The sequence below is a fragment of the Phyllobates terribilis genome, unplaced genomic scaffold, assembly GCF_046119375.1.
Source record: "Phyllobates terribilis strain yellow unplaced genomic scaffold, ASM4611937v1 Scaffold_2__4_contigs__length_985480577, whole genome shotgun sequence".
Classification (NCBI taxonomy): domain Eukaryota; kingdom Metazoa; phylum Chordata; class Amphibia; order Anura; family Dendrobatidae; genus Phyllobates; species Phyllobates terribilis.
This window is the reverse complement of record NW_027362762.1, coordinates 167,815,466-167,841,990: the sequence shown is the minus strand read 5'-3', so window position 1 is coordinate 167,841,990 and position 26,525 is coordinate 167,815,466. Positions and strand designations below refer to the sequence as shown.

The 26,525-nt window shown below is 41.2% G+C and overlaps 2 protein-coding genes across 8 annotated transcripts in view; one reads left to right on the top strand and one right to left on the bottom strand.

Moving 5' to 3' along the window:
* Positions 1 to 2,586, top strand: part of LETMD1 (LETM1 domain containing 1) — a 44,895-nt gene extending 42,309 nt beyond the window's left edge. For both annotated transcript variants that reach the window (XM_073663247.1, XM_073663246.1), the window contains one exon: positions 1,202 to 2,586. In XM_073663247.1, the coding sequence (XP_073519348.1) occupies positions 1,202 to 1,267 (66 nt within the window). In that variant the 3' untranslated portion in view covers positions 1,268 to 2,586. The remainder of the gene's footprint in view (positions 1 to 1,201) is intronic.
* Positions 2,587 to 15,511: 12,925 nt separating this feature from the next.
* CSRNP2 (cysteine and serine rich nuclear protein 2) overlaps positions 15,512 to 26,525 on the bottom strand; it is a 67,793-nt gene continuing 56,779 nt past the window's right edge. For all 6 annotated transcript variants that reach the window (XM_073663243.1, XM_073663244.1, XM_073663242.1 and 3 more), the window contains one exon: positions 15,512 to 26,232. In XM_073663243.1, coding sequence (XP_073519344.1) covers positions 25,399 to 26,232 — 834 coding nt within the window. In that variant the 3' untranslated portion in view covers positions 15,512 to 25,398. The remainder of the gene's footprint in view (positions 26,233 to 26,525) is intronic.

Genomic DNA, 26,525 nt, shown 5'->3' with positions numbered 1-26,525 from the left:
ATTTCATGTCTCTCTGTTAAAAAAAAGCTGTTGTGTCGGATGGTGACGCCTCTGCCTCTGTTCCTCCGGTGGTGGAGGACGGGGAATATGAAATTTCTCGCATCCTTAACTCTAGACGGTATAGAGGTAGTTTGCAGTATCTTGTGGCCTGGAAAGGTTTCGGACCCGAGGATAACTCTTGGGTGAGGTCAGATGATGTTTCCGCGTCCAGACTTATCAGAGCGTTTCACAGGAGATTTCCTGATAAGCCTGGTCCTAGGGGATCCGGAGGATCCTCTTAGAAGGGGGGGTACTGTTAGAACCTTGCTCTTAGGTTTTTTCCTTTGCTGGTCACATGACCTTGTTGGCCTATTTAATCCTGCTCCGCCCTTCTGGCTTTGCTGGACTTCATTGTATAACTACTTTCTAGCTAGCCTGTGCTCTGTATCCTACTCTGTTAGTTTGCTTGGTCGACGGACCTCTATGTTCTATATATTTTGTTTGTTCGTCTGTCTGCTACTATTTCTGTTAGGAGGTGTCCATTTTCCTCCCAGTCCTTAGTACTTGTAGGGATTCCATCCCCACATCTATAGGTCTCCGTACAGACTAGCTTAGGACTTTAGCAGGTCTGATCGCAGGATCAGGTCCCCTGTTACATCGTAGGGATTCAGCTGAGTTCTATCGTAGGGACAGATCTCCTCTCTTTCCTTAGCTCTGGTAGCAGAACATAACACTGCCGTTGTGTAGGCCGCAGACCTCTGCTTTACCGCAAGGTTGAGTATTGGTGTGCTTGGCATGCCGATACTGTTGGTGGTTGTTGCTGCAGGTGGATCTCTCCTTGTGTGAGCCCACAATTCATCCTACCCTTCTTCTTGGCATTTTTTAACCATTCAAGGCCATTTTTTATTAGTGTTTAGTCAGTGCGTCCATTTTTACAATCGTGTTTTCTCGTATGCAACTGTTGGAGGTTTTCAAGCTTCTCCTCTGAAACTATCAGTGACTGTTTGATGTCATCCGTGTGCTGTCCAAGATATTCACGGACCATAGACTTGCATGGTTGAGTTTGATCCGTGACTTGGATCTAAAACACACAAAACTGTAAGACGCTGTATTTTTTCCGCAATGAAAATACACAATGTCATAAACTCATCGTGGTAACTTGACCTAAAGCTTTATACTACTGTCATCCTAACTATTTACTTCCGTGTACTTTCTTTTCCAGAGTCTGAGGCATCGTTATTATTGCACAGCATGGTCCTACTATCTGCCAACTACCTCCAGTCTGTAGAGAAATGAATGTGAAGTAATACCCAGACAGTAGGCTTCGACTTTTAGTCTGCCACGTCTTACCAGGTCTGGGTCCGAGGACTTGGTGTCCTGAAGACTTGTAAAGCATGTATGAAAGGTCTCTTTCTTTCAGGACTTAGTGGGTTATGTAAACCGTCCTTTTCTCAGAAAACTTGTTTCGCACGAGTATGTTTTAAAATCTTGTGCGAAATAATTCTTATCCAGGAGAAATGTGGAAAAAAACAAATTGGTCATATTGGGGCCATATAAATAAGGAAGAATTTAGTCTGAACTATTATACCCCCTGCCTTTTTATGTAAATTTATAGGGGTTGTCCAGGGTAAGGAACAAAAAAAAGCATCTGTTTTATTATTGATGTGAATGGCTGCAATCCCAGACAACACCCATGAACACAAGTGGCGCTGTTTCAAACTAAAAATACATAGTTTTTTTTTAATTGCCAGATAACTCGTTTAAAGAGGACCTTTCATTCCTTGTAGCTTGTTATTTTAGTGGCTACTTGTATTCCCAGATGAAGTAATTAATCTGAAACCTCTTAACGCTGTTCTTTTCCTCTGTCGTTCCTCAAAATTTATGAAAAGTGCAACAATACGTGAGTTTAAAACCTATCCGATATACAATGAAACACACAATTGTGTAGAAAGGAATGCCAGAGCCAGAACTGCAGCACAGGAACTCAGGTGAAGGATCAGCTAGAGTCACCAGCTGGTGGGCGTGTCCATGCAGAATTTGATTTGTTAGCACTGATTGGTCAATGTCAGACCCTTTAAGGACACACCCCTTTTACAAGGGGGGAATAGTAACACCCAGCTGTCACATTATTCAGGAATAACCACAGAGGAACGGCACAAAGTTTGACAGTTTTAAGAAAAGATTTTCTGTTTCATGAGGAATACAACTATTTACTCAAACAGATGTTCGGTGACACGTCCTCTTTAGGAAAGGACCAATTTAATTTGTAGGTGCTGGAAATGTACTGTTATAGCTCTATACTACTGAAAAATGTACGATGGGTCTTTATGTTTGACTGTTCTTTAGATGGAGATATACAGCACTACTCCATTGTATATTGAACTACTTTGTCAATTTTCCCATTCAGCAGAGGCGGTGGGAGTTTCCGGATCCTGCAGCTTTTAACCTGAAGGCACTTTCAGCAAACCACTTATGTACAAAATTGTATTTTTTATTTGTGTTTTTTTATCTATTCCGTAATTTGCTTGTGTATATTTTACTTCTGTGTTCATGCAGTGGAACTGTAAGTCATATATCAAACTGATAAAGGAGCTTTTAAGACTAAAACTAACATTTTGTAAGCTTATTTTCATTTAATTGTAACATTTTATTGTGGGTTTTTGGGGGGTGGCTGGGGGTGTTTAAGGTTCTGTGAGGAAGCGTAAAGTTTGATCTGTGACAGCCATAATACAGACATTATGGGGCTGTGCCATAAATGGTAATTAAAATGTAGTATTCACACAAACGCATCACGTTAAGTCCTCCCTAACCTCTTCACGACCTTGAGATTTTCAGTTTTTGAGTTTACGTTTTTTACTCCCCTTCTTCCCAGAGCCATAACTTAATTAACATTTTTTTTTTCTATCTTTCAGTCAATATGGCCGTGTGAGGGTTTGTTTTTCTGCAGATCGAGTTGTACTTTTGAACGACCCCATTAGTTTTACCACATAGTGTATTCGAAAACGGGAAAAAAATTCTATGTGCGGTGAAATTGCAAAAAAAAAGTGCAATTTCACAAATTTTTTTTTACCATGTTGATTAAATTCTAAAACTGACCTACCATTATGATTCTCTAGGTCATTACCAGTTCGTAGATACCAAACATGTATAGGTTCTCTTTTATTTAAATGGTGTAAAAAAAAAAAAATCCAATGCGTGTTTAAAAAAAAAAAGAAAAAAAAAAGTGCCATTTTCCATGACCCGTAGCGTCTCCATTTTTCGGGATCTGGGGCTAGGTGCGGGCTTATCTTTTGCGTGCTGAGCTGACTTTTTTTATTCATACCATTTTGAGGTAGATGCGATCTTTTGATCTCCTGTTATTGCATTTTATTGCAATTTTGTGGCAACTAAAAAACTTAATTCTGGAGTTTTGATTTTTTTTTTTTCTTGTTACGCCGTTTGCCGATCAGATTAATTATTTTTATATTTTGCTAGATCAGGCAATTCTGAATGTGGTGATACCAAATGTGTATTTTTGATTTAATTTTTTTTTTAATTGTTATATTTTGAATGGGGCAAAAACCGGATGATTTAAACTTTTAAAAACTTTTTTTTTTATTTTAATTTTTACATGCTTCAATAGTCTTCTTAGGAGACTTGAAGCTGCGATCGTCTTGATCGCCTGTGTTACACATAGCAGGGCTGAAGCCCTGCTATTTGTAGCAGAATTGATCATCTGCTATCAGCGCTGTCCACAGGGCGGCGCTCATAGCAGATCGGTAATGACAACCACAGGGGTCTCCTGCAGATCCTGGGTTGTCATGCCAACCCATCGGAGCTTTGTGATCATGTGAGGGTCGCCGATGGGCGGGTCTTATGATGTGTTTCCTGTAAGCACGAGTTAAATGCTGCTATCTGCGGTTGACAGCGGCATTTAACTAGTTAACAGCCGCGGGTGGAACGGATCAGCTGTCATGTGCCTGAAAAAATGTGGACTCTGCGCTGGAGAAATGTAATAAAAATAAATTGAAATAAAGTACATTTAAATATTTTTAATTCTACTAAATACCTTTATTTAGTTAAAAGGTAATCTTTAGATAGTGCACGATCAGGATTTTAAATATGTCAGCTCTCGGCAGTTTCCCAGGCGCCCTGTCAGGTTTGGTGAACAGAGAAAAGCGCGTTCATGATACCCGACAGGACTCTGCCCTGACCAAAAGTCTGTCTAGAGCAGACGTCTACACAACCTGTCTTACAGCCTCACAACTTATACGGCTGGGAGCGGACATATTTAAAATCAGGTATATAAAAGATCAGTAGAAATACTCACCTTATAGGGTTGTGCGAGACAACACCTAAAAAGCCTGGCATCCAGATGCAGCAGCTTCCATGAATTATATCAGATCTATGGAGCGCAGAAATACTTCCATTCCCCCGTACTTCAATTTAAAGAGAGTTTGAGAGTCTTCTGCAGGTTCTTTTAAGCCAGTCATTTCAGCAACATGTGCAGCCAGGTCCCTGATGGTATGCTGGACCAAATGGGAAGCCAGCTAAATAATAAAACAGCAAGGGAAAGTATCCAAACTGCTATCCCTATGATGCACAGGGCAGCTGTGCCCCTATCTAATACGGCTCATTGAGCTCTGTGGTTGAAATGCTGGCCAGGGGAAATTCAATCAAAATCTAGACTTTGTTCCAATTCCTGTCATGGAGAGTACATGTTTGACCCAGTATTGGATGACATATTGGAAAAAGCAAGTTACAATAAGAAGTGATTCCCTAATTTAGCATTACCATCCTATAAAAGATCCTTTTGGAGAGGACAATACAGGCAGAGGCTTCATGTTTGGGAGACCCTCCTTGGAGGATAAAAAAAAAACCCATGCTGTGAAGCCATATTCCAGGTAGGGGGAAGACTCCTTTTATTTTTCCTGCATGGGCACAGATTTCATCAAGCAGCTGAATTGCTACCATAGAATCAGGCTGTTCACCCACAAAATTTTGAGGTAACAAAAGCCGAGAATTCTCCGGGTGGACATCTGGCTCTAGAGGAAGAAGTCCTGGAATTAATGAAAAAAATCAGTGCTCGTAGAGGTCGCAGGACAAGAGGAAAAAGAGGTTTTCTACTTTCCCCTTTTTTAGTACAAAAACTAGATGCGACTTTCAGAACTATAATAAACCTGAAGAGGCTAAACAGATTCTCGAGAGTAAGATCATTCAAGATGGAGGCCATAAGATCGGCCATAAAACGTCTGTTTCCAGATTGCTATATGGTAGTCTTGGATTTAAAGGACACATAATATCACATTCCAATTCACAAGGAATACCAAAAATTACTGAATTTCTCTCAGCATAAAAGGAGAAAGCAAGCATTTTCAGTTTTGAGCCCTTCTCTTCGGCTTGTCAATGGCCCTTCGAGTCTCTACGAAGATTGGAGCCGAGATGACTGCTCAACTGCGAGAGAAAAACACTGGTGATACCTAAGGGCCCCGTCACACTAAGCGATGCAGCAGCAATCCCGACAACGATACGACCTGTCAGGGATTGTTGCTGTGTCGCTAATACATCGCTGGTGAGCTGTCAAACAGGCAGGCTCACCAGCGATCAGGGGAGCAGCGATATCGTGGAAAGAATCGTTCCACGATGTCCTGCTCCCGTTACCAGCCTGCTGCAAGCAGGAGCAGGCTGGTAACTATGGTAAACATCGGGTTACTAAGTGCGCGTGTGCCCCTAGTAACCCGCTGTTTACCATGGATACCACTCTGCTACGGTGCACGGGAGCCTCCGCGCACCGTAGCAGAGTGGTATCCATGGTAAACAGCGGGTTACTAAGTGCGCGCGTGCCCCTAGTAACCCGATGTTTACCATAGTTACCAGCCAGATCGTTGGTCCCGCTGGTCACACACAGCGATGTGTGCTGGCCAGCGGGAGGCCAACGACCAAAAAATGGTCCAGGACACTTTGCAACGATCAGCGACCTCACAGCAGGGGCCTGATCGTTGCAAAGTGTCACACACAGCGACATCGCTGGTGAGTCACCAAAACCGTGAATCAGCAGCGATATCGCTAGCGATATCGCTATGTGAGACGGGGGCTTAAAGCTCCCGCGCACCGTAGCAGAGTGGTATCCATGGTAAACAGCGGGTTACTAGGGGCACACGCGCACTTAGTAACCCGATGTTTACCATAGTTACCAGCCTGCTCCTGCTTGCAGCAGGCTGGTAACGGGAGCAGGACATCGTGGAACGATTCTTTCCACGATATCGCTGCTCCCCTGATCGCTGGTGAGCCTGCCTGTTTGACAGCTCACCAGCGATGTATTAGCGATGCAGCAACGATCCCTGACAGGTCGTATCGTTGTCGGGATCGCTGCTGCATCGCTTAGTGTGACGGGGCCCTTACCTTGAGGATTTCCTGATTGTCGGTAGATCTGTTTGAGCACTGCAGAAGTGAGTTGGCACAAATCAGAACTACCTTGACAAGTTTAAGTTGGCTGCTCAATTTAAAGAAATCAAGGTTAGCGCCAAAGAGTGTACAGGTTTTCCTTGGTCCTCTCCTAGATTGTGACTCAGAGTTATCTCCCAGATGGGAAGAAGGACCAAGTGTGAAAATTGATAAGCGATCGAGCCACAACTAAGGCTATGTGCACACGATGCGGTTTTAATTCGTTTCCGCAGCTGTTTTTCTGCAGCGGAAACGCATTAAAACTGCTTGTTGATGGAGCGCTTGCCAGTAAGGCACTCTCCAAGGAAGCTCCTTTTATCGATACAAGGTCACCATGTAAGAATCTTGTCAGAAAACAAGGCAACTGTAGCTTATATAACCATCAGGGGGGAACCAGGTCTAGCTCGCTAATGACATTAGATTGTGAACTTATGGGGCTTCCAGACATAGATTTTTACAGACAGGAAAAACATGAGGGTAAGAAAATTCTGTTCACTGAATCCCGAGGAATACCTACAAGCAGTGGATGAATTCCTGCTGAAATAATATTTCAGCCTCGCGTATGCTTTTCCTCCTGTGGTGATGGTCCCAGCCATTCTAAAGAAGGTCAGGGAAGATCGAGCAAGGGTAATCCTTATAGCTCCATTTTGGCTCAAGAGGCCTTGGTTTTCATGGATGAGAATGTTGTCTGTCACAGAGCCGTGGGTCTTGCCAGAGCTTGTAGATTTGCTGTTCCAAGGTCCAATTCTACATCCTCAAGTGTCCAACATGCATTTAACAACATGGAACATGAAAGGAAGCTACTAGAGGATAGAGGTTTTTTGCCAAATTTGACCATGACATTACTGCAGAGTAGGAAAATGGTAACAAGAATATATAGCCGGACATGGAAAAAATTTCTGATTAGCTCAGGTGCAGATGTATAGGATAGAATACCGGTCAAAACCAATTTGGAATTCCTTCATAAGGTGCTAGAACAAGGACTATCCACAAGTACTTTTAATGTCCAGGTATTGGCTCTGGGCGCCCTATAACTAGGATCTGGCCAATAATCGGTGGATCTCCTGGTTTATAAAGGTGAGCTTTAGGTCTACGCCGATTTCCAATCCACAAATGCCACCTTGGGATCTGAATCTGGTACTTAAGGCTCTAACCAAACCTACATTTGAACCCATGGATTCAACATCTATTAAGATCCTTATGCTTAAGCCATCATCCTGGTGGCTCTGACTTCGGCACGTCGAGTTCGTGACATTCAAGCCTTTTCTGTTAATCCTACGTTTACAAAGATCCTAGAAGACAGGGTAGTTTTGAAACCGGACCCGGCCTACATTCCTAAGGGGCCTCCAATTTCCATAAGAGTCAGGGAAAATATATATCTTTGTAGAGTGTTAACCAGTAGATAGAAAGATATTAAGATTTGAGTGTCCTCAGTGGTTGATACCTTTTAATGGGTAACTGAAAAGATGGTAAATTGCAAGCTTTCGAGAAATTGTGCTCCCTTCTTTCTGTGCTAATCCTGGGAACAATACCATACTTTGTATGTCAGGAGCGGTCTTATAAAATAAACTGCTCAAAAAAATAAAGGGAACACTCAAATAACACATCCTAGATCTGAATGAATGAAATATTCTCATTGAATACTTTGTTCTGCACAAAGTTGAATGTGCCGACAACAAAATCATACAAAAATCATCAATGGAAATCAAATTTATTAACCACTGGAGGCCTGGATTTGGAGTCACCCCCAAAATTAAAGTGGAAAAACACACTACAGGCTGATCCAACTTTGATGTAATGTCCTTAAAACAAGTCAAAATGAGGCTCAGTATTGTGTGTGGCCTCCACGTGCCTGTATGACCTCCCCTACAACGCCTAGGCATGCTCCTGATGAGGTTGCGGATGGTCTCCTGTGGGATCTCCTCCCAGACCTGGACTAAAGCATCCGCCAACTCCTGGACAGTCTGTGGTTGGTTGATGAAGCGAGACATGATGTCCCATATGTGCTCAATCGGATTCAGGTCTGGAGAAAGGGCAGGCCAGTCCATAGCTTCAATGCCTACATCTTGCAGGAACCGCTGACACACTCCAGCCACATGAGGTCTGGCATTGTCCTACATTAGGAGGAACCTAGGGCAAACCGCACCAGCATATGGTCTCAAGGGGTTTGAGGATCTCACTTCGGTACCTAATGGCAGTCAGGCTACCTCTGGTGAGCACATGGAGGGCTGTGCGGCACTCCAAAGAAATGCCACCCCACACCATTACTGACCCACTGTCAAACCGGTCATGCTGAAGGATGTTGTAGGCAGCAGATCGCTCTCCACGGCGTCTCCAGACTCTGTCACGTCTGTCACATGTGCTCAGTGTGAACCTGCTTTCATCTGTGAAGAGCACAGGGCGCCAGTGGCGACTTTACCAATCCTGGTGTTCTGTGGCAAATGCCAAGCGTCCTGCACGGTGTTGGGCTGTGAGCACAACCCCCATCTGTGGACGTCGGGCCCTCATACCACCCTCATGGAGTCGGTTTCTAACCGATTGTGCAGACACATGCACATTTGTGGCCTGCTGGAGGTCATTTTGCAGGGCTCTTGCAGTGTTCCTCCTTGCACAAAGGCGGAGGTAGCGGTTCTGCTGCTGGGTTGTTGTCCTCCTACGGCCCCCTCCACGTCTCCTGGTGTACTGGGCTGACTCCTGGTAGCGCCTCCAGCCTCTGGACACTACGCTGACAGACACAGCAAACCTTCTTGCCACAGCTCGCATTGATGTGCCATCCTGGATGAGCTGCACTACCTGAGCAACTTCTGTGGGTTGTAGAGTCCGTCTCATGCTACCACGAGCGTGAAAGCACAACCAACATTCAAAAGTGACCAAAACATCAGCCAGAAAGCATTGGTACTGAGATGTGGTCTGTGGTCCCCACCTGCAGAACCACTCCTTTATTGAGGGTGTCTTGATAATTGCCAATAATTTCCATCTATTGTCTATTCCAATTGCACAACAGCATGTGAAATTGATTGTGAATCAGTGTTGCTTCCTAAGTGGACAGTTTGATTTCACAGAAGTTTTATTTACTTGGGAGTTATATTCAGTTGTTTAAGTGTTCCCTTTATTTTTTTGAGCAGTGTATATTTTGGCCCCAGAAACCTGGGTGTCAGTCTCTCTTCATTTGAGGGACCTAGAAAGAGTCTTAAAGCCTCTAAACGTACACTATCTAGATGGATTATAAAAAGGCTGTTGAGTTAGCTTATTCCACAAGTTATAGGGTAGTTCTAGGAGACCCGAAGGCTCATTCTACTAAGGCTATTTCAACCTTCTGGATGGAGAAAGCAGATGTCTCTATTGTATCCAGATATGTAAGGCAGCGATTTGGTTCTCACCTTGAACCTCTATAGGCACCATAAACTGGATTTGAGGTCCCCCGCTCGCTGCAGCACGTCATTCTCCCCGGCTCCTCGGCGTGAGCGGTCAGGTGGATTACCGTGGGGGACATCTTCGGACAGGTGAGCATAAGGAATATTTTTTAATTTTATTCTTATTATTACAGTTGAACACTGCGGAACATGTTTCTACTCTCAACATTATCCCCTGCTGGTGCTGATCGCAACGCCAGCAGGGAACAATGATGAGGGCAGCGTTCAGCACCTGGAGCTTGGGAACAGCGCTAACTGTACCTCTGATTCCCGAGAGCCGGTACGTGTGTCACCTGATATCTCAGATACTGTTTTTTCCAGTACCGGAAATATCAGGATGTGCGAAAGAGCCCTAACCTAGTGATAAAACCTTCATTGTAAGTAAACAACAGCATACAGCCTAATAAGTGACACCTTATTGAATTCAGTGTTCTAACCTCTAACTCATGCTGTCCTCAGATTCCATAATAAAAACCTGCTGACAGATTCCCTCTAAACCTTTTTACAGCACCAATACTTGTGTCCTGTTTTACGTTCTTATTTCTTGAACTTCATACAGATTTTTTTCTTGCGTTTTCTTATTGGATTAACAACAGGTATATCCAACAAGAAAATACATTGTAGTGCGTTTTATAAGATGACTTATTTCAGAGCTTTTCTATTCTTGAAGAAGTGGCATAGCTGTGGGAGTGCAAAGATAGCAGTTGAACCCAGGCCCCTAGTATCTGCATAAAAGTCTCATTAGAAAACACCAGTACTATAAAGGGCACATTTTAGGTGGGGGACCTGTTACAAGTTTGGCATCGTGGTCCAGAAGCTACAAGTGATGCATGTGCTGTGACTCCTAGAGAGGTGAAAACATGCAATACAGCCGTGCACATCGTTGGAGCCACATAATGTCATTTTCTTTCCTTTTATCCTATACCCAGTTTATTTCTGCTGATTGCAGGATTTTCTGGCCCAATCCACATTAATTCACTATACCTCTGTAATCCGTTATACAAAATAATAACAGGTATGCGATCAATATTGGCATCTATAGATAAGCACATGGTTAAAAGTAAGCACAACCAGGCGGAATCGCTATGCTTTGATCATAATTTTATTTATTTTTACATTTAAATATTCTCTTAAATACAGAATTGTCACATTTCAGAAATCCTAGAAACTCAAATGAGAAAGCGGGGGAAACATGGCAAGCTTTGGATTTTACACTGAAATAATATATTTGTTTACAGTTTAAAAAAAAAAAACGAAAAAAAGCAGAGGAATGAAGAATGAGTTACACAAGCCGGGAAATTAGATTAAGCTAACACTACAAAATGAAAAAGTTGTGACATCCGAGTGTTAAATGCATTAAATAATATCTCCCACAAGGTGGCGGTATGTAGCACGCCCCATCACGTCGGAATACACAGACTAATCGTAAGCTCAGCAGGAGATCCACGCAATATAGACACCTGGCGAGTAACCAAAGCACCCTAACTACATCAATCCAATGGAATGGACTCTTGAAATTCTATGGACATAGTTTATACACTTCTGACCACCCTGCCCTTCTGTTTAGAGCTCACAGCACCAATAGAGAGTCAATGAAGTGTGGTCATATAAAATGCAGTATTGATTTCCAAGTATACGTCTGTCTTTACATCTTGTTCTTGCAATACATAGCAAAGCCTATACAGTAGAAGATTCTTGCACGCTGCCCTAGCAACACATTATTCTTTGTGCAAGTTGTGTCTCAATCTTTTATAGCTCATTTACAAGAACTGTTTGCTTAGTTTTTCTGTTAATACAACAAAAGAATTAACTTTAGTAACAGCTATTTCAAGTATAAGTCAGGCACGCTGCATCCCATACGGCCGAGACCCTGGACAGGTAGGAAGAAGCCAGTACTGGAGGCTGGACTTCACCAACAAAGGGCTAAACCCTTTCACCTTGAAATTCCAGAAAACAAAAATATGTTGCCTAAGGGTGGCACATAGAGGGAAGCGAAAGGTGATTGAGGGGGGTCTCCTCTAGCTTTAGCCATTTTGGATTGGACAAGGTGCGACCATTTATTGGATTGTCATCCATTAAGCATTACAAAGTTAATCTATAGACAAAACAGCCCATGACTACCTTTCTACCCACTTTCTTCTGTTCTAGGAAACTGCCAAATAAATATAAATTATAGTCCTTCACAAAGAGTTAACACAATAACAACAAAACATGAAGGATGCAGATTTTTAACATCCTAGTTTAAGGGGGCTAATAAAGATAGAAAGTATAATCCATTCTGCTCGCACACGCGACAAACCCTTCTCCTGCTTCAACCCATGTACCCACATAGCGGAAATGCTGTTTTTCACAGAGTAAAGTAGATTTCATGAAAACTCATGCTCCTTATGTGTGTAATTTTGTATTTTCTATGCATTTATTCCCCATAGAAGCTGAAAAAAATGTCTGTCAAACTGCAATTGCATTTTTAAGTGCAGAATCCTGCCCCAAAAACTCAATCAGATGTTTAATCAAACTATAAGGGTATGTGCCCACGTAGCGTTTTACAAGCGTATTTGATGCGGAATTTCCGCAGCGGAAACGCTTGTAAAACGCTTGTTAATCCGCACCCCATGGTCCCCAATGCGAATCCGCAAGTTCTATGCCCATGCTGCGGATTTTTCCGCAGCGTTTTTGATGCGCACAAAATTCCGCAGCATGTCAATTTTGCGTTTCCGCATGCGGAATTGCCTTTGCAATGCAATAAAAAACGCAAGGCAATTCCGCATGTCGAAAACGCTTGCGAAATTCCACATGCGTTTTTCCGGGAAAGGACATGTGGAAATGAAGCGCAAATTTTCCGCTTCAATTCCGCAACGTGGGCACATAGCCTAACACTGGTACACAGTAATTTCAGTGCCAACGATGTCTGAACAGTTTTATATTAAGTTTGTGGTGCAGATTAAGAATATGCCTTCGGTTTTGCCACATTGGCTCTAGTTTCTGAGATATTTAATAGTTAATTACAGTAGAATTCTGGCTTCAAAAAGTTACTTTTATAGCATTGTAAGCCTATGAATTGAAATACAAAATAATTTTATGGGATATTTCATTACCTATGACACTGTTAAAGAATCAAAAGACAGAACAAAAGACCAAAAGCTATTGCATTTGTTATCACACACAAGTCGCATTGGGGGAATGCATTATTTTCAGGATGAATTCTCTCAAAAACTAGAACCAATTCAGCAAAAGTAATGTGATTTTTTAATTCAGCGCCCTCAAAATACCCTAAATCCATTCAAAAAACCTTGGCATGTGAAATTTTTTTTTTTGTAGACTTGTGTAATCAGAACTGATTGATATAATGTGTTTTTTTTTTTTTTGGGGGGGGGTTAACCCTCAACTGGTGAGGTGGGGGTTGCCACACCCTAGGGAATTTTTGTTTGGCTGTCATTCATTGAAAAATGCTGGTATGAGGATACCCGTCTCACTAGCTTCCATCCATTTGTGGGTGTCAAAAATTTGTTATACTCATGTGTAATCAATCGCCAATAAGAAAATGATTAAAACAAACGTGATCTTTGCATTTTATGTAAAAATAAGAGATTTCTAAACACTGGGGTATAGGAAACCCCACATCACCAGCTGAGGGTTAAAGACACCTGCCTAGAAAAATGCAGCAAAAATAAATAGAAGGCAGTTTTGCATGTTGGAACATGGCCTTAATATTTTAGGCGATGGTGAAATATTGCTTTAGCGTTACACTATATTAGATTATTTTTCCAACATAGTTCCCACTAGGTCACTTCCCAACATTGATTTAAAAAAATAAATAAATAGTCAACCCCTTTAGAGATGACAACCTAATTCTTTACATACTGTTTGGAGAAGCCAGGTATTATTTTAGAGCTTACTTCAATGTCCACTACCTATTCTGGATATCAATAGCAGACCCTCAGGTCCAAACTACATGACATTTCTAGTAGAGAAAAATAAAGTCACTGGTGGTCCTACGATTGTGCTTTACAGCCAAGCCCCATTATACAATATCACCCATTTCACATGAGCACTTGAGACTTTGATTCTTTAGGTTTAAGGATCAAGGATCCAAATCAGAGTTCCCCTAATTGGTATCGGCAATTTAGTCTTGAATCTTGTCCAGAAACACCCATTTTTGGGTGAGGTTTTCAACACCACAAAAGTCAAGACTGTCCCGGCAAATTCAGGCCGGTTGGCCTGTATGTTAAGACATATCACCTTCGAAATCTCAATTTATGGATCATGGAAAGGCCGTACAATATGCCAGGTAAACATATTAAAGCCTTAGATGTCACAATATAAATAGTTTTTTGTTTTATGTCAAAGAAAAAAACCGCCCCCTACAGCACGAGTAGAAATGTATTTCTTACAGATCTGTATAATAGACATTTTTAGCTCAGTTTTGCCTGTCAAATCAGTTCCCAATGGCATATGTGCAAAACAAGTCCATGTTAGATGGTAAGGCTTAGGCTATTCTATGTGCCCACGTAGCAGAATTGATGCAGAGCGTTTTTGCCTCTCTGGCAGAAAAAAATGCATGCAGATTTACATGCGTTTTTTCTGCCACAGAGAAGCGTTTTTTCAGCGTTTTCGCATGCGTTTTTTCAAGCAGTTTTCCAAGCGATTTTAGCATCACTTGGAAAGTGCTTGACAAGTTGGTCACACAATATAAATCCATGCAACCGGCATGGATTTATATAGTGTGACCAAGTAATAGTTAAAAAAAAGAATAAGAATGGTAAAAAAATTAAAAAAAAAGATTATACTCACCTTCCGGTGTCTTCCCGGTGTCATCTCCGCTGCGTCCAGTCTCTTGCATTGCTTGCGGTGGTGTAAAGGACCTGCGGTGACGTCATTGAGTCATGTGATGGGTCACATGACTCAGTGACGTCATGGCAGGTCCTTCACAACAGCGTGAACATTGCAAGAGACCGGACGGTGTGGACAAAACACCAGGAGGACATCGGAAGGTGAGTATAAACTTTATTTTTTATTTTAAATTCTTTTTTTTTTTTTTACAGGTTCTATGGTACCCAGGTCTGGAGGAGACTCTCCTCTCCTCCACACCCGGGTACCATCCGCACATTAGAACGCGCCAATTACGCAAGTACAGATGCAGTCTTGTGGAATTTGCGCGTTCTAATGCAAGTCAATGGCGGCGATTACGCTGCGTGTCCCAAAATTAATGGACATGCTGCGTATTTTTGAGCGCAAACCTAGCAAAGAACTTCATTAGGAATTTCTGCCAGTGTTTTGTAAGTGATGATACTGCAGGCAGGTTACCTGCGATGGAGGAGGAGATGGGTATTACGGCTATTTCACAGTACTACAGACCTTTGTGACGCGCAGAGGTGGATTCATGAGGAATCTGCATAGGACAGCTAACATGGAAGTGCAAATAAATCGGACTCTTGTTGAAGAACAAGAGATCTTCTCATCTTTCGACTAAGACGATAACGAACCTCTGTAATGTCAGTGTTGCCTTTGGACAAAAACAAAGGTATAACATGCAGGGGGTGAAGGTAAATGGCCGCTGTCATCACACATACAACTTTAGGTTTCTTTTTAAGTTGCGTTCCCATGTTCTTGTATGGACCATGATGTTTGTACCAGCAGCAGGTCTTCTTAAGCGTATGTTCACACTGCACTTTTTTCCAGTGTTTTTTTCTGGGGGGGGGGGGGGGTTAAGCATGTTGGCTACTAAAAATTACAGAAAAAAACGCTCACAAAAAACTCAAAAAGAAACCTATTAATTTCTATGGAAAAAAAACACTTGCTTTTGAGCGCTTCAGGCTTTCAAAAACACCTTGTAGTAGAAAAGAAAGAGCACTTCACTTTTTCTAAGCTGCTGCTGACGGAAAACGTTCCAAACTAGGCACTGTCCAATCAAAAGGCTGCAGAAAAAATGCTTCAGGAAAAAAATAAAAACTCCGTTTCGGCAAACAAAAAAAATAAAAAACTGCAAAAACTGCTCAAAGGAGGAGTTTCGCAAAGAGGTTTCCACTAGAAAACTTGTCGTTTTTGAATGCCAGAAAAAAAACAAAACATTAAGTGTGAACATACCCTTACCTTATCAGGTCAGGAAACCTATAGACGGTCATCTGGAAATCACAGTCCATGCACAGAAAAGGGCCGAAGGTTTGCACAAGCCATAAAAATATAAACATAGAAATGCAGACATGGTAATTCTAATAAATCACCACGACCATGCAGAAAATGGATACAGATGATTCTTTTTAGTGTTAATACATTGATGTCTCGGAAGAAGTAATAGAAAGATTTTGGATGCACAGATGATGATATAATATTACTTTTACAATATCAAGCCCCACTTAGCACAATTAAAATAGATTTGGGATTTTTTTTTATTTGTTTCCCAAAAATTGAATTCTCAGCTATGTTGGGGAAGAACATGCACCAGAGCAGTGCCAAGGTCCTTCTCTTCTGCCACCAAGTACCCATCTAGCATGAGACCATGCATTTTCAGGGCATACATTCCTCCTCCTCAGCTCTAGGAATAAAAAGGTACACTACTTAATGCACAAATTCTAGAAACAATCCACCATTGGGTGTACAACTCACCATTTACTTTCTGCCAGTATCTGAAATCAGCAGCTGTTTATGGAGTGGACTATTATTAAGGACTAAGCAATAGTCATCTCACTCAGGCACTTGTAAGGTTTCTTCGGTCTATCCTAAATACTCAATCTCCCTTTTTATGGTTGATCCAAAATTGATATAACTGCATCCGATCTACAGATGAAGCAGAATGGAGTTAAACTTGTCTGCGTCTAATAAATGCAAATTGGGATAGCGTAACTGGTTAACTTGTAGTGCTATAGAAAACCGCAAGTGCACTAGGACATGTTCACACATACCGTAACTACTTTGTTTTCTGCAGATAATCAGCTGTGCTTAACAGTTCAAGTAAAGTGGATGTAATTTAATGAAAACAAGACGCGTTAGGTGCCATTGTGCGACTAGCGAAAGATCGCGAACATTCCCAGAAAAAACGAACGATCTTCATTTGAATGAAAGATCCTTTGTTCGGCTTTTGGAAGAAAAAATATCAAAACACGGCCAACTACACTGCAAATGTCAGTCGGCTAAAATGATGAAACGATAATTTTCACCCGATAATCGCTTTGGTTCGAATGTGCATGGGGATGACAATAAAATTGGAATTTACCTTGTACAGATGTGGACTATAGCTGTAAATTTTAGTGAATCCCAATAAAATCGGTTCAGCACATAAGACCAATACCATGTTTTTCTGGTCAGTACATTGTTGCCTTATCACTATAAAGATGGTTCACATAATAGACTCCTCTCTATTCTTACAAGACATAACTAACGTTTTCCTTAAAGGCACAATGTGATATACGTAGTACGGCAGCTGACAGAAGCTTTACTTTGTGCTGGTTCGTGCAGTCCACTGCATGTCACAAATACAATTCTGTATTTTACCACCACCAGCTGGAGTGATGTGGAGCTGGAGTGACGGGGAGCTGGAGTGACGTGGAGCTGAACCATCGAACTACCTACCTAAGCCCTGTAATGCTGGGCCGTCATGTCTGATAGTAATCATCACTTTCATCGAAGAGGAGGCCTGGGTGTTTGTCATTGTGTAAAGCAGAACACAACATATCCATAGTTTGCTAGTACACTTGCACCATTTATTTACACCATCTGCGGACGTGCTGGATGTAACCAGCGTTCTACGTCCACAAAGGTTTGGCCTGGACTTGACACTTACAGAGTACAGCACATGTTAGGAGCCCGTTTTCTACAACTTTATTAGCAAAAACCCAGGAACACTATAGAATAGTTAATAAGGGATCACTTGAATGGGTATGAATGGCACCATTTTGGAAAAAACAACAACATTTCATCAGCTCAGGAACACTTCTTTAAAAGGCCCAGTCATACCAACTATGCCAAATTATTATTTTTTTTAACCAGAACTAATGATTTTGATCTTTCAGACTTCATATTAAAAAACCTGGATCTTTCAAACAGGCATAATTCATTTGTGCACCATAGACTTTACTGTTCTTGCCATAAAATGTACTATAAAAAATGATAAACTATAAAATGCAAATGTTTAAAAGTAATAAAATGGCTTTGGTAAAAATAGGAGCCATGATGCCAAGGTGGACAGAGCTTTAGTCCAGTAGTTAAATAACTGCATGCTACATACGAAGTGAGAGATTAAAAAAAAAATATATATATATATATATATATTATGGGCCCAGCTTCCAGCTACACAGAACACCACACACAGGACATCACCAGCAGGGGTTTCATATTTTCCAAAAGTTAAAATGATTAACTAACTTAAAGGGGTTGTACAAAGTTTGCAAGTATTTCCCTATCCATGGGATAGAGGATAACTTCCCGATCGCTGGGGGTCCGATTACCAAGACCCCACATTGATTGTAAGAACCGGGGGCCCTGTGTGAATGGAACATTGGTTGATCATGCGCACCTCTGCTCCATTCATTCTCTATGGGACCGCCATAGATAGCACTGCACAGGGTTTGGGCCCTCCATTAAGAATGAATGAAATGGCAGTGTGCATGAACAACCACCGCGCCATTCACATGGGATCTTTAGAGCCCTGGTTCTCATGATCAGGGGTAGGTTGGAACCCCAGTGATCAGGAAGTTATCCCCTATCCTATGGATGGAAAATCACTTTCAAACCTGCTATAAACCCTTTAATTTGATAAAGGAGACTATTGTGTATTTCGTAACATTTGTAGTTGGTTAACCTCTTTAACCAAAGGGACCCTCTACTACCAACCTTGGATGGAGCCATTTGTTGTTGGATGTCGTGGGCTCTGTTGTGGAATTACTGTGGAACCAGAGCCGTGGGAATATCGGCTAATGAAGTGATCTCAAACTTACTCCAGTACTTACTACAGCTCCAGCATTGTGCGGGAGTCTTAGGGCCAGATTCATGATTACATTCGTGAAATTTTTTGTGTTAATTTCTGCCTGTTTTTGACTCAATGCCTTATTCTTTTAATTGGCGCCATTTTTAAACTCTATTTTAGAAGTGCTCACTTTTGTTTTCATTTTTTATGTTTGTCATTGTTGGAAGAGTTTGAGGTTCCAAGAGGTTTTAAAAAGTTGCAAAATTATTTGTGCAAATGTACTCCAAGCCTCCCCAGGAGTGATTATATGTACGCCTGAAATTTGTGCTCAAATTTAACATTTTAGCAGAACATATGACTTTTTGAGCTAAAGAGTGATAAAAGAGATTTAAGGCAAAAGTAAAATAAAAAAATATGATTTTGTCCAAAATTTATGAACCATGTACACCATTTGAAGAATTTGTCAAAAACCAACAAAGGATGCAAAAATGCTAGGAGACAAAAAAAGAAAAGTGACTTAAAAAAAACCCCCGCAAGTGATGAATTGGGCCAATAGTGTCTCAACAGCTGGAGAGCCACAGGTTAGAGAGACTACTGTTCTAGTGGACCAGTGTCTTGAGTACAAGTGCAATAAATTTGGCTGCTTTGCTTCTCTCACTCAATGATATATTTTCCCATAGAATCCTAGAATGGTAGAGTTGGAAGGGACTTCCAGGGTCATCGTGTCCAACCCCCTGCTCAATGCAGGATTCACTAAATCATCTCAGACAGATGTCTGTCCAGCCTCTGTTTGAAGACGTCCATTGAAGGAGAACTCGCCACCTCTCGTGGCCGCCTGTTCCACTCATTGATCACCCTCACTGTCAAGAAGGTCTGAAGGGGACAATCTACTAAAGGGAATCGGAGGTTCTATGAAAGAGAACTCACTGTATCACATAAAAACCTACGTATCTGTAGCTACCAGTTGCTAAAAAAGACCCTCATAGCTATGTCTTGTGCGTCACCGACTATCAGGACAGCTCAACATCAGCACAGAGTCTTAGAAACATGCCAATTTTATCTCCTTTAATATCTGTGTGAACGAGTATAATCAGCATTCTGACTACCAAATCTGTGATTTAGAAAAAAAAAAAAAAAAGGAATAGCTTTTGAAATGCATCCATGGATTGCAGCCATAGAAAAATGGGTCTACAGCCGAAGAACAAGTGCACGGTGCAGAATGTCACCTAGTTCTAGAAGACAACAAATGGAGGGCATTTTCATTTGCTTTCTTTGTAAACTCCTAATTTGTCTTTGCCTCCCCCACAGTACGAATAAAAATAGCAGTCTTCAAAAGCCACAATTAAGCTTTCCAGAAACTCTTCCCAGAATACATTAAGAAGCTAATTTAAATTATTTTCTTGCCAAATCTTCCGAAAGCTACAAAAAAATACAAAAAAATACAATACATCTTAGGGTAAGTGTGGCTCTTTATGTCTTATAATCTATTTTTGCCCATGGCCATTAACCATTATTCAATATTTCACTTGCAAATGGGAGCATAGAACCTCGCGGGAAATACGGCCATAGCACAGACAAGAATTATAATGGATGATGTAATACACGATCATTGACAATAACACTAAGTTGTTTGTAGGCCACATCAAGCACTCAAAAAAATGGACACATACATCTGGAGAACCAATGTAATAGCTGTATATAACTAGAGCAGGGAAATCAAACTCAAATACACAGGGGGCCAAAATTAAAAACTTGGACAAAGTCTCGGGCCAACCCTCATATTTATTAAAAAAAAATGTCTACAATTGAGGAAGTTTTTCATTATCAAATATAATGATGAAACTTTTCATATGGAGACAAACTTAAAGGGATTGTCCTATGAACAAAGTACATTTTAATTAATAGATCTTAGAATAAAATTAGCAGATGATCACAAATGGGGCATACTGGAATAATATAACATGTTATATAAGAGCAGTAAAAAGCATATGGCCCAGTGGCCTAGTTTAAATATGTAATAACAAAAGATAACAAACCTTGAATTGATAAATAATACAGATAATAAAGTATGATGCCAACAAAAGTGCCCCTCCAAACACAGTATGATACTTCACACTGTACCACGGTATGAGGACCCTACTGTACCCCCACAGCAAAGTATGGTGACCTATCACAATATGACACCCCAACTGTGATCCCCACACAGACCTACATACAGTATAATGGCCCCACATAGTCCGCCATATTGTATAATGCGCCCCACATAGTCCTCCATACAGTATAATGGCCCCACATAGTCCTCCATACAGAATAATGAGCCCCACATAGCCCTCCGTACAGAATAATGGGCCCCACATAGTCCTCCATATTGTTCAATGCGCCCTACATAGTCCTCCATACAGTATAATGGGCCTCACATAGTCCTCCATACAGTATAATGGGCCCCACATAGTCCTTCATACATTATAATGGGCCCCACATAGTCCTGCATATTGTATAATGGGGCTCCACATAGTCCTCCATACAGTATAATGGGCCCCCATCGCCCTCCATACAGTATAATGGGCCCCCATCTTCCTCCATGCAGTATAATGGGCCCCCCATCATCCTCCATACAGTATAAGCCCCACATAGTCCTCTATACAGTATAATGGGCCCCACATAGTCCTCCATACAGTATAATGGACCCCACATAGTCCTCCATATTGTATAATGGGGCTCCACATAGTCCTCCATACAGTATAATGGGCCCCCATCGCCCTCCATACAGTATAATGGGCCTCCATCGTCCTCCATGCAGTATAATGGGCCCCCATCGTCCTCCATACAGTATAAGCCCCACATAGTCCTCTATACAGTATAATGGGGCTCCACATATTCCTCCATTCAGTATAAGGGGCCCCACATAATCCTCCATATTGTATAATTGCCCCACATAGTCCCCGGTGTCACGGGCCAAATATAATGACTCTGAGGGCCAGATTTGGCCCGCGGGCCAGAGTTTGCCATGTGTGAACTACAGGAACTCTGAAGACAGAACTGTTATGCTAGGAGCAGGCTTGGATGGGGCGATGCATGACACTAATTTAAAAGAAATTGACAAACTGTGGGGCATTTTTTTTCTATTTTGATAAATAATATAATAAGAACAAATTAATAGTTTCCATCAGTGAGCTTGATATGACAGCAGTGTTTGTCAACTTATCTTTCTTCTTCTGAACTCTCTTCTAAGCTGATTTACGACCAAACTTCAACTATGATGAGGTAATGAATCAGCTTAGGAGAAGGATCAAAGGAAGAGAGAAGAGGACTACAAATTCTGCTATTAGAGGAAGCTCACTGATGGATTCACTGTCAACTCATTCCGCATTCTGCTATGGACAGTGTTACATCAAGACTTTATAAGCCACACAATGCAACATTTTTAAATAACTGTACAGATTAGTTTCAGCCAAAACTGTATATACTTAAAGGGAATCTGTCACCAAGTTTTTGCTCTCCCATTTGAGAGCAGCATTATATAGAGACCCTGATTTCAGCGATGTGTCACTTACTGAGTAGCTTGCTGTCATTTTGATAAAATCACAGTTTTCTCTGCTGCAGATCTAGCAGTACTCTGAATGCTGAGCTCTGTATAACCCCGCCCACACCACTGATTGGCAGTTTTCTACCCATGTACAGTACACAGAAATCTGCCAATCAGTTGTGGAGGTTATACAGAGCTCATGAATATGCTTGACTATTTGGCAGCAGGTTTACTAGTCCTCTAATAATAATCTCCAGCTGATAAAACAATTATTTTATTAAAACTACAGCAAACAGCCCAGTAAGTGACACATCACTGGAATCAGGGTCTTTGCCTCCATATTATGCTGCTTTCAGATTACGTGGCAAAACCTGGTGACAGATTCCCTTTAAATAAAAAAAAAATGCCCACTTTACAGAGAAGCCTGCCCCTGGGGCGTTCAAGACAGATAATACTACCTTACAGAAGCATTCATTAATGCACCACTTACATCATTAGACTGCACACTGCGGGGAACACGTCCCACTCTTTTCTGTATGCAACTACCAAAACTAGTCTCTAGTTACAGGTGTGTTTCTCATTTCTTTGGAAAGATGGATTAATTATAATTTAGTGTCAGGTAATTAAAATGGCATGTTGTTTATACTAATGATAAATCTGTCACCAGGCTTTTGCGATCTAATCGGAGAATGGCATAATGTAGAGACAGAGACCCTGATTCCAGCAATGTGTCACGTACTGGGCTGCTTGTTGTAGCTTTGATAAGATCACTGTTTTATCAGCAGGAGATTATCACTAGAAGACTACTTGTCCTGCTAACAGGTAGTTCAACCACGCCCTCTCCATGGATTGGCATCTTTCTGCCTATGCACAGCATGAACAGAAAGCAGCCAATCAGTGGTGTGAGTGGGGTTATACAGAGCTCAGCATTCAGAGAATGTAAAGATATGTGGCAGATCAAACAGTTTTTAATCAGAACTGAAGGACCCAGTAAATTAAAGTAATACATCGCTGCAATCAGGGTTTCTGCCCCTACATCATGAGGCTTTCAGATGTGGCGGCAAAAAGTTGGTGACCGTTTCCTTTCAAGGGTAAAAATAGAAAGTAAATTATGCAGAATATTATTAAAAAAAATTGTATTTGTGAGCGTTTGAGATACCAGGTTATACTCTAGTGGGTACAGATCATTATATGACAATGAAATGTGCAGATCTCTACTTAGAATTTTATGGTATAAATAAGTGTTGTAACCACAGAAGCATAAGATTGATGCACAACACCTTAGACATCTTTCTAAGGCATCCGCTACTTATATCAGAAGATAGGCCGGCATGAAAATGTTGACGTCACTTTAGACTATGGATATTAAATTAGTTTAATTAGGTCACATTAATGGTTTGCCGCACACCCCCTACTCCCTGGCCGAAGCTTAGTAGGAGCATGGCAGTGTGCGCCTGACAAATGATGACCTGGGCAGTTATGGAAATACCATAAAAGAGCTGGGATGGGAAAATGTGCGTTCTCCAGATAACAAGCAATAGCTGACACAACATATAAAATATGGTAAAACCGCAAATACACAAGGACAATGCCTTTCAAATGTATAGGTGACATTTTTCCATTTGACTGAAGTTTACTTTTAAAGACAACACACGAATTAGTAGGAGAATTGTGAATATGACCTGGATCAATGCTATCGCTTCAGGGTCAGTTACATAAATATTTTTTCCTATATGAATATTTTTTCATATATGATTAATTTCCCCATGTATTGCAATTCCCCAAAGTTTATCTAGCACCCCAGCACTGCTTCAATGCAGTGATATATTTCAGAATGCAGCAAATTCCCCCATTGTACATTTAACAATGATTTTTAGAGCAGCTTAAAATATTAAACCGTAAGTTTTTTAGTCTAAAAGAAACACACTAAGACCAAGATCTGTACCAGCCTAGCGGTAGGTGACAACCTTTTATTAGCCAGTTTTAGATCAGACTTATTCTAGAATGTCAGTTTTTTTATTCCGCCATTAACGCTAGGCCAATAATTGGACGACTGCGAGAACCACAATCTGTGGCACATTAAAACCATGGCAATGGCTTTTTTTTTTTTTTTTTAACTTTTAAACGTTTGCCAAAATAAAATCAAAACAGGTTGATCAATAATATCTGGAAATAAATATTCTGTATCTCTCAGATTTCATAATTTAAACACAATAATTAAATGTAAAAACCTAATTAAAAAAAAAGGACTCTATACATACTGCGTGTTAACACATAGGCACCAACCCCTGGGGTCACTGCTTGAAATAGATACCATAAATCCATACGGATAAAAGACTAACAAGTTGGAGAGAAATTGTCCCTTTAAATCGTCCAGGTGGAAAGATTAGCAGCTTTAGAAAGTTGAGGAGAGTCCTGCAGGTTAGTTCTGTTTTTAAAGACTTGCCTTGAAGTTAAAGTGCATCTGCACCGGGACGTGAAAATATTAAAAAAATAAATAAAAAGAAGGCAGCTCAGCTCTCCAAACTTTGAGATTTCACTCTAACCCTACTCAATAGTACTGTGCTACTGGAGCAAGTTAGATCTTCGTTCACACATTAGGTTCCAATTAATATGTGAATAAGGGGTAACAAAGGGCTCCAGGAAAGAATAGATTCTAAAAGTCAGAAGCAGGTAGCGGGCCATATATTTCGGCCACAGACCAAAATGTGTACGGCTGTTAGTTTGCGAATAGTGTTTTACATTATGGCAATCAGACCTGATCCACCTAAAATGACTGGGTGAAATACACTTGGGAAATATTGCAATGAAACCCAGTAAAATGGTAAAAGTCACCCCTTTTAACCAAATCAGTTCAAAGCCATGTATATTGAAAACTTCTATTGGCTTGTTCAAAAGATTGCTTAAAGGGTACTTATAAAAGTCATAATTGCGTCACAGAAGAAAAGAAATGGGAATGGGTCTTTTTTCGTCTCACGAATGGAGTGATTTTTTTTTTTTAATCTCATAACAAAAATGGACCTTAGTAAAGGAGGACAAATCTTGTATAAATAGATTTCTTTCACAGGTGCGCATAGGGTAGTAAGACAAGGGAGTAATGGGGTTATAAGTGGAGGCGGAAAGTTGGGATTGGCTTGTGCAAAATGTTTTCCAAAGTGTCAGGCGGTCAGGGTATTTTCTGCAGAAAACAGCTGGCCTGACCAAAAGGTTTGGCTTTCAGGGTCTTCTTGCAGCTTCCCCCCTTCACGGTAGCAGGGGACTAATGGATTGTTAGTCTGAGAATGCAAGTCAGAGGAATTGCCCCCAGACTCAGAGGGTGGGTCCACCTCTTTAGAGCATGGGGTCAATATAGTGCAAACCTCATTGTTAACCTTTTCAGAGTCACCTGGTTCGGTGGCCTCAGAGTGAACAGATTCTGTCACTTCTGACCCTGTGTCTAATCCTGTTGAATTGTGATCATAAATGGACACCACACTTCCATCAGAGTAATCCGGAGGTGTGGCTGGTCTCCCAGAGTCCTCATCAGTATAGCAGAGGACCGAAGAACTAGAAGACAACAAAACAGGATTTATGGAGGAATGGCAGGCGGACGGTGGCAGTGAGATAGGAGACTCCATAAGACACACATCTAGAGACTCCACGCTGGAGTCAAGACTGAGACTAGACGCCTCATCACCCTCATCCAAGAGCCTCTGGCGCTCCTCCGCACTTTGTAGGTGTCTGACAGCAGCTTCGTTCTCCAAGTGATAGTTCTCGGCAATGAATTCATGGAAGTTCTGTGTCTCCTGGTGAGGATGGACAGCAAGAGAGGCATGAGGAAGCTCCTCTTCAAGGGGTGGAGGTCGTGGCTGCTGGCGCTTATTTTCCAGCTCAAGTTTCATGATAGTGTGTAGATAATGAGTCCGTACGCGTATAGGGTTAAATTCTATCCTGCCAGCTATATTACTGCAGCCGTCCCGAGAACAACCACATGGAAAGGACATACGATCCACCTATTAGTGTAAGAACACCAAGGAAGAGACAAAGGAAGGAATTGTGTAAGAAAGCCTGCACATCAACAAGAAACACTCCTTTAATAATGTGACTATACACTATAGGATTCCAATTTACAAAAATTATACATAATCTATATTGTAAAAATAAACTAAAATATTTTTTTTTAACACCAAGAAACAGGTCTATTTCTGAATCACTTATGGCCTCTCGTGTCTCAAAGAAACCAAAATTCAGGAATAATTTCTGATTACAGTTTTGAATAAAATAAAAGAAAGTCAGATTGCTATGG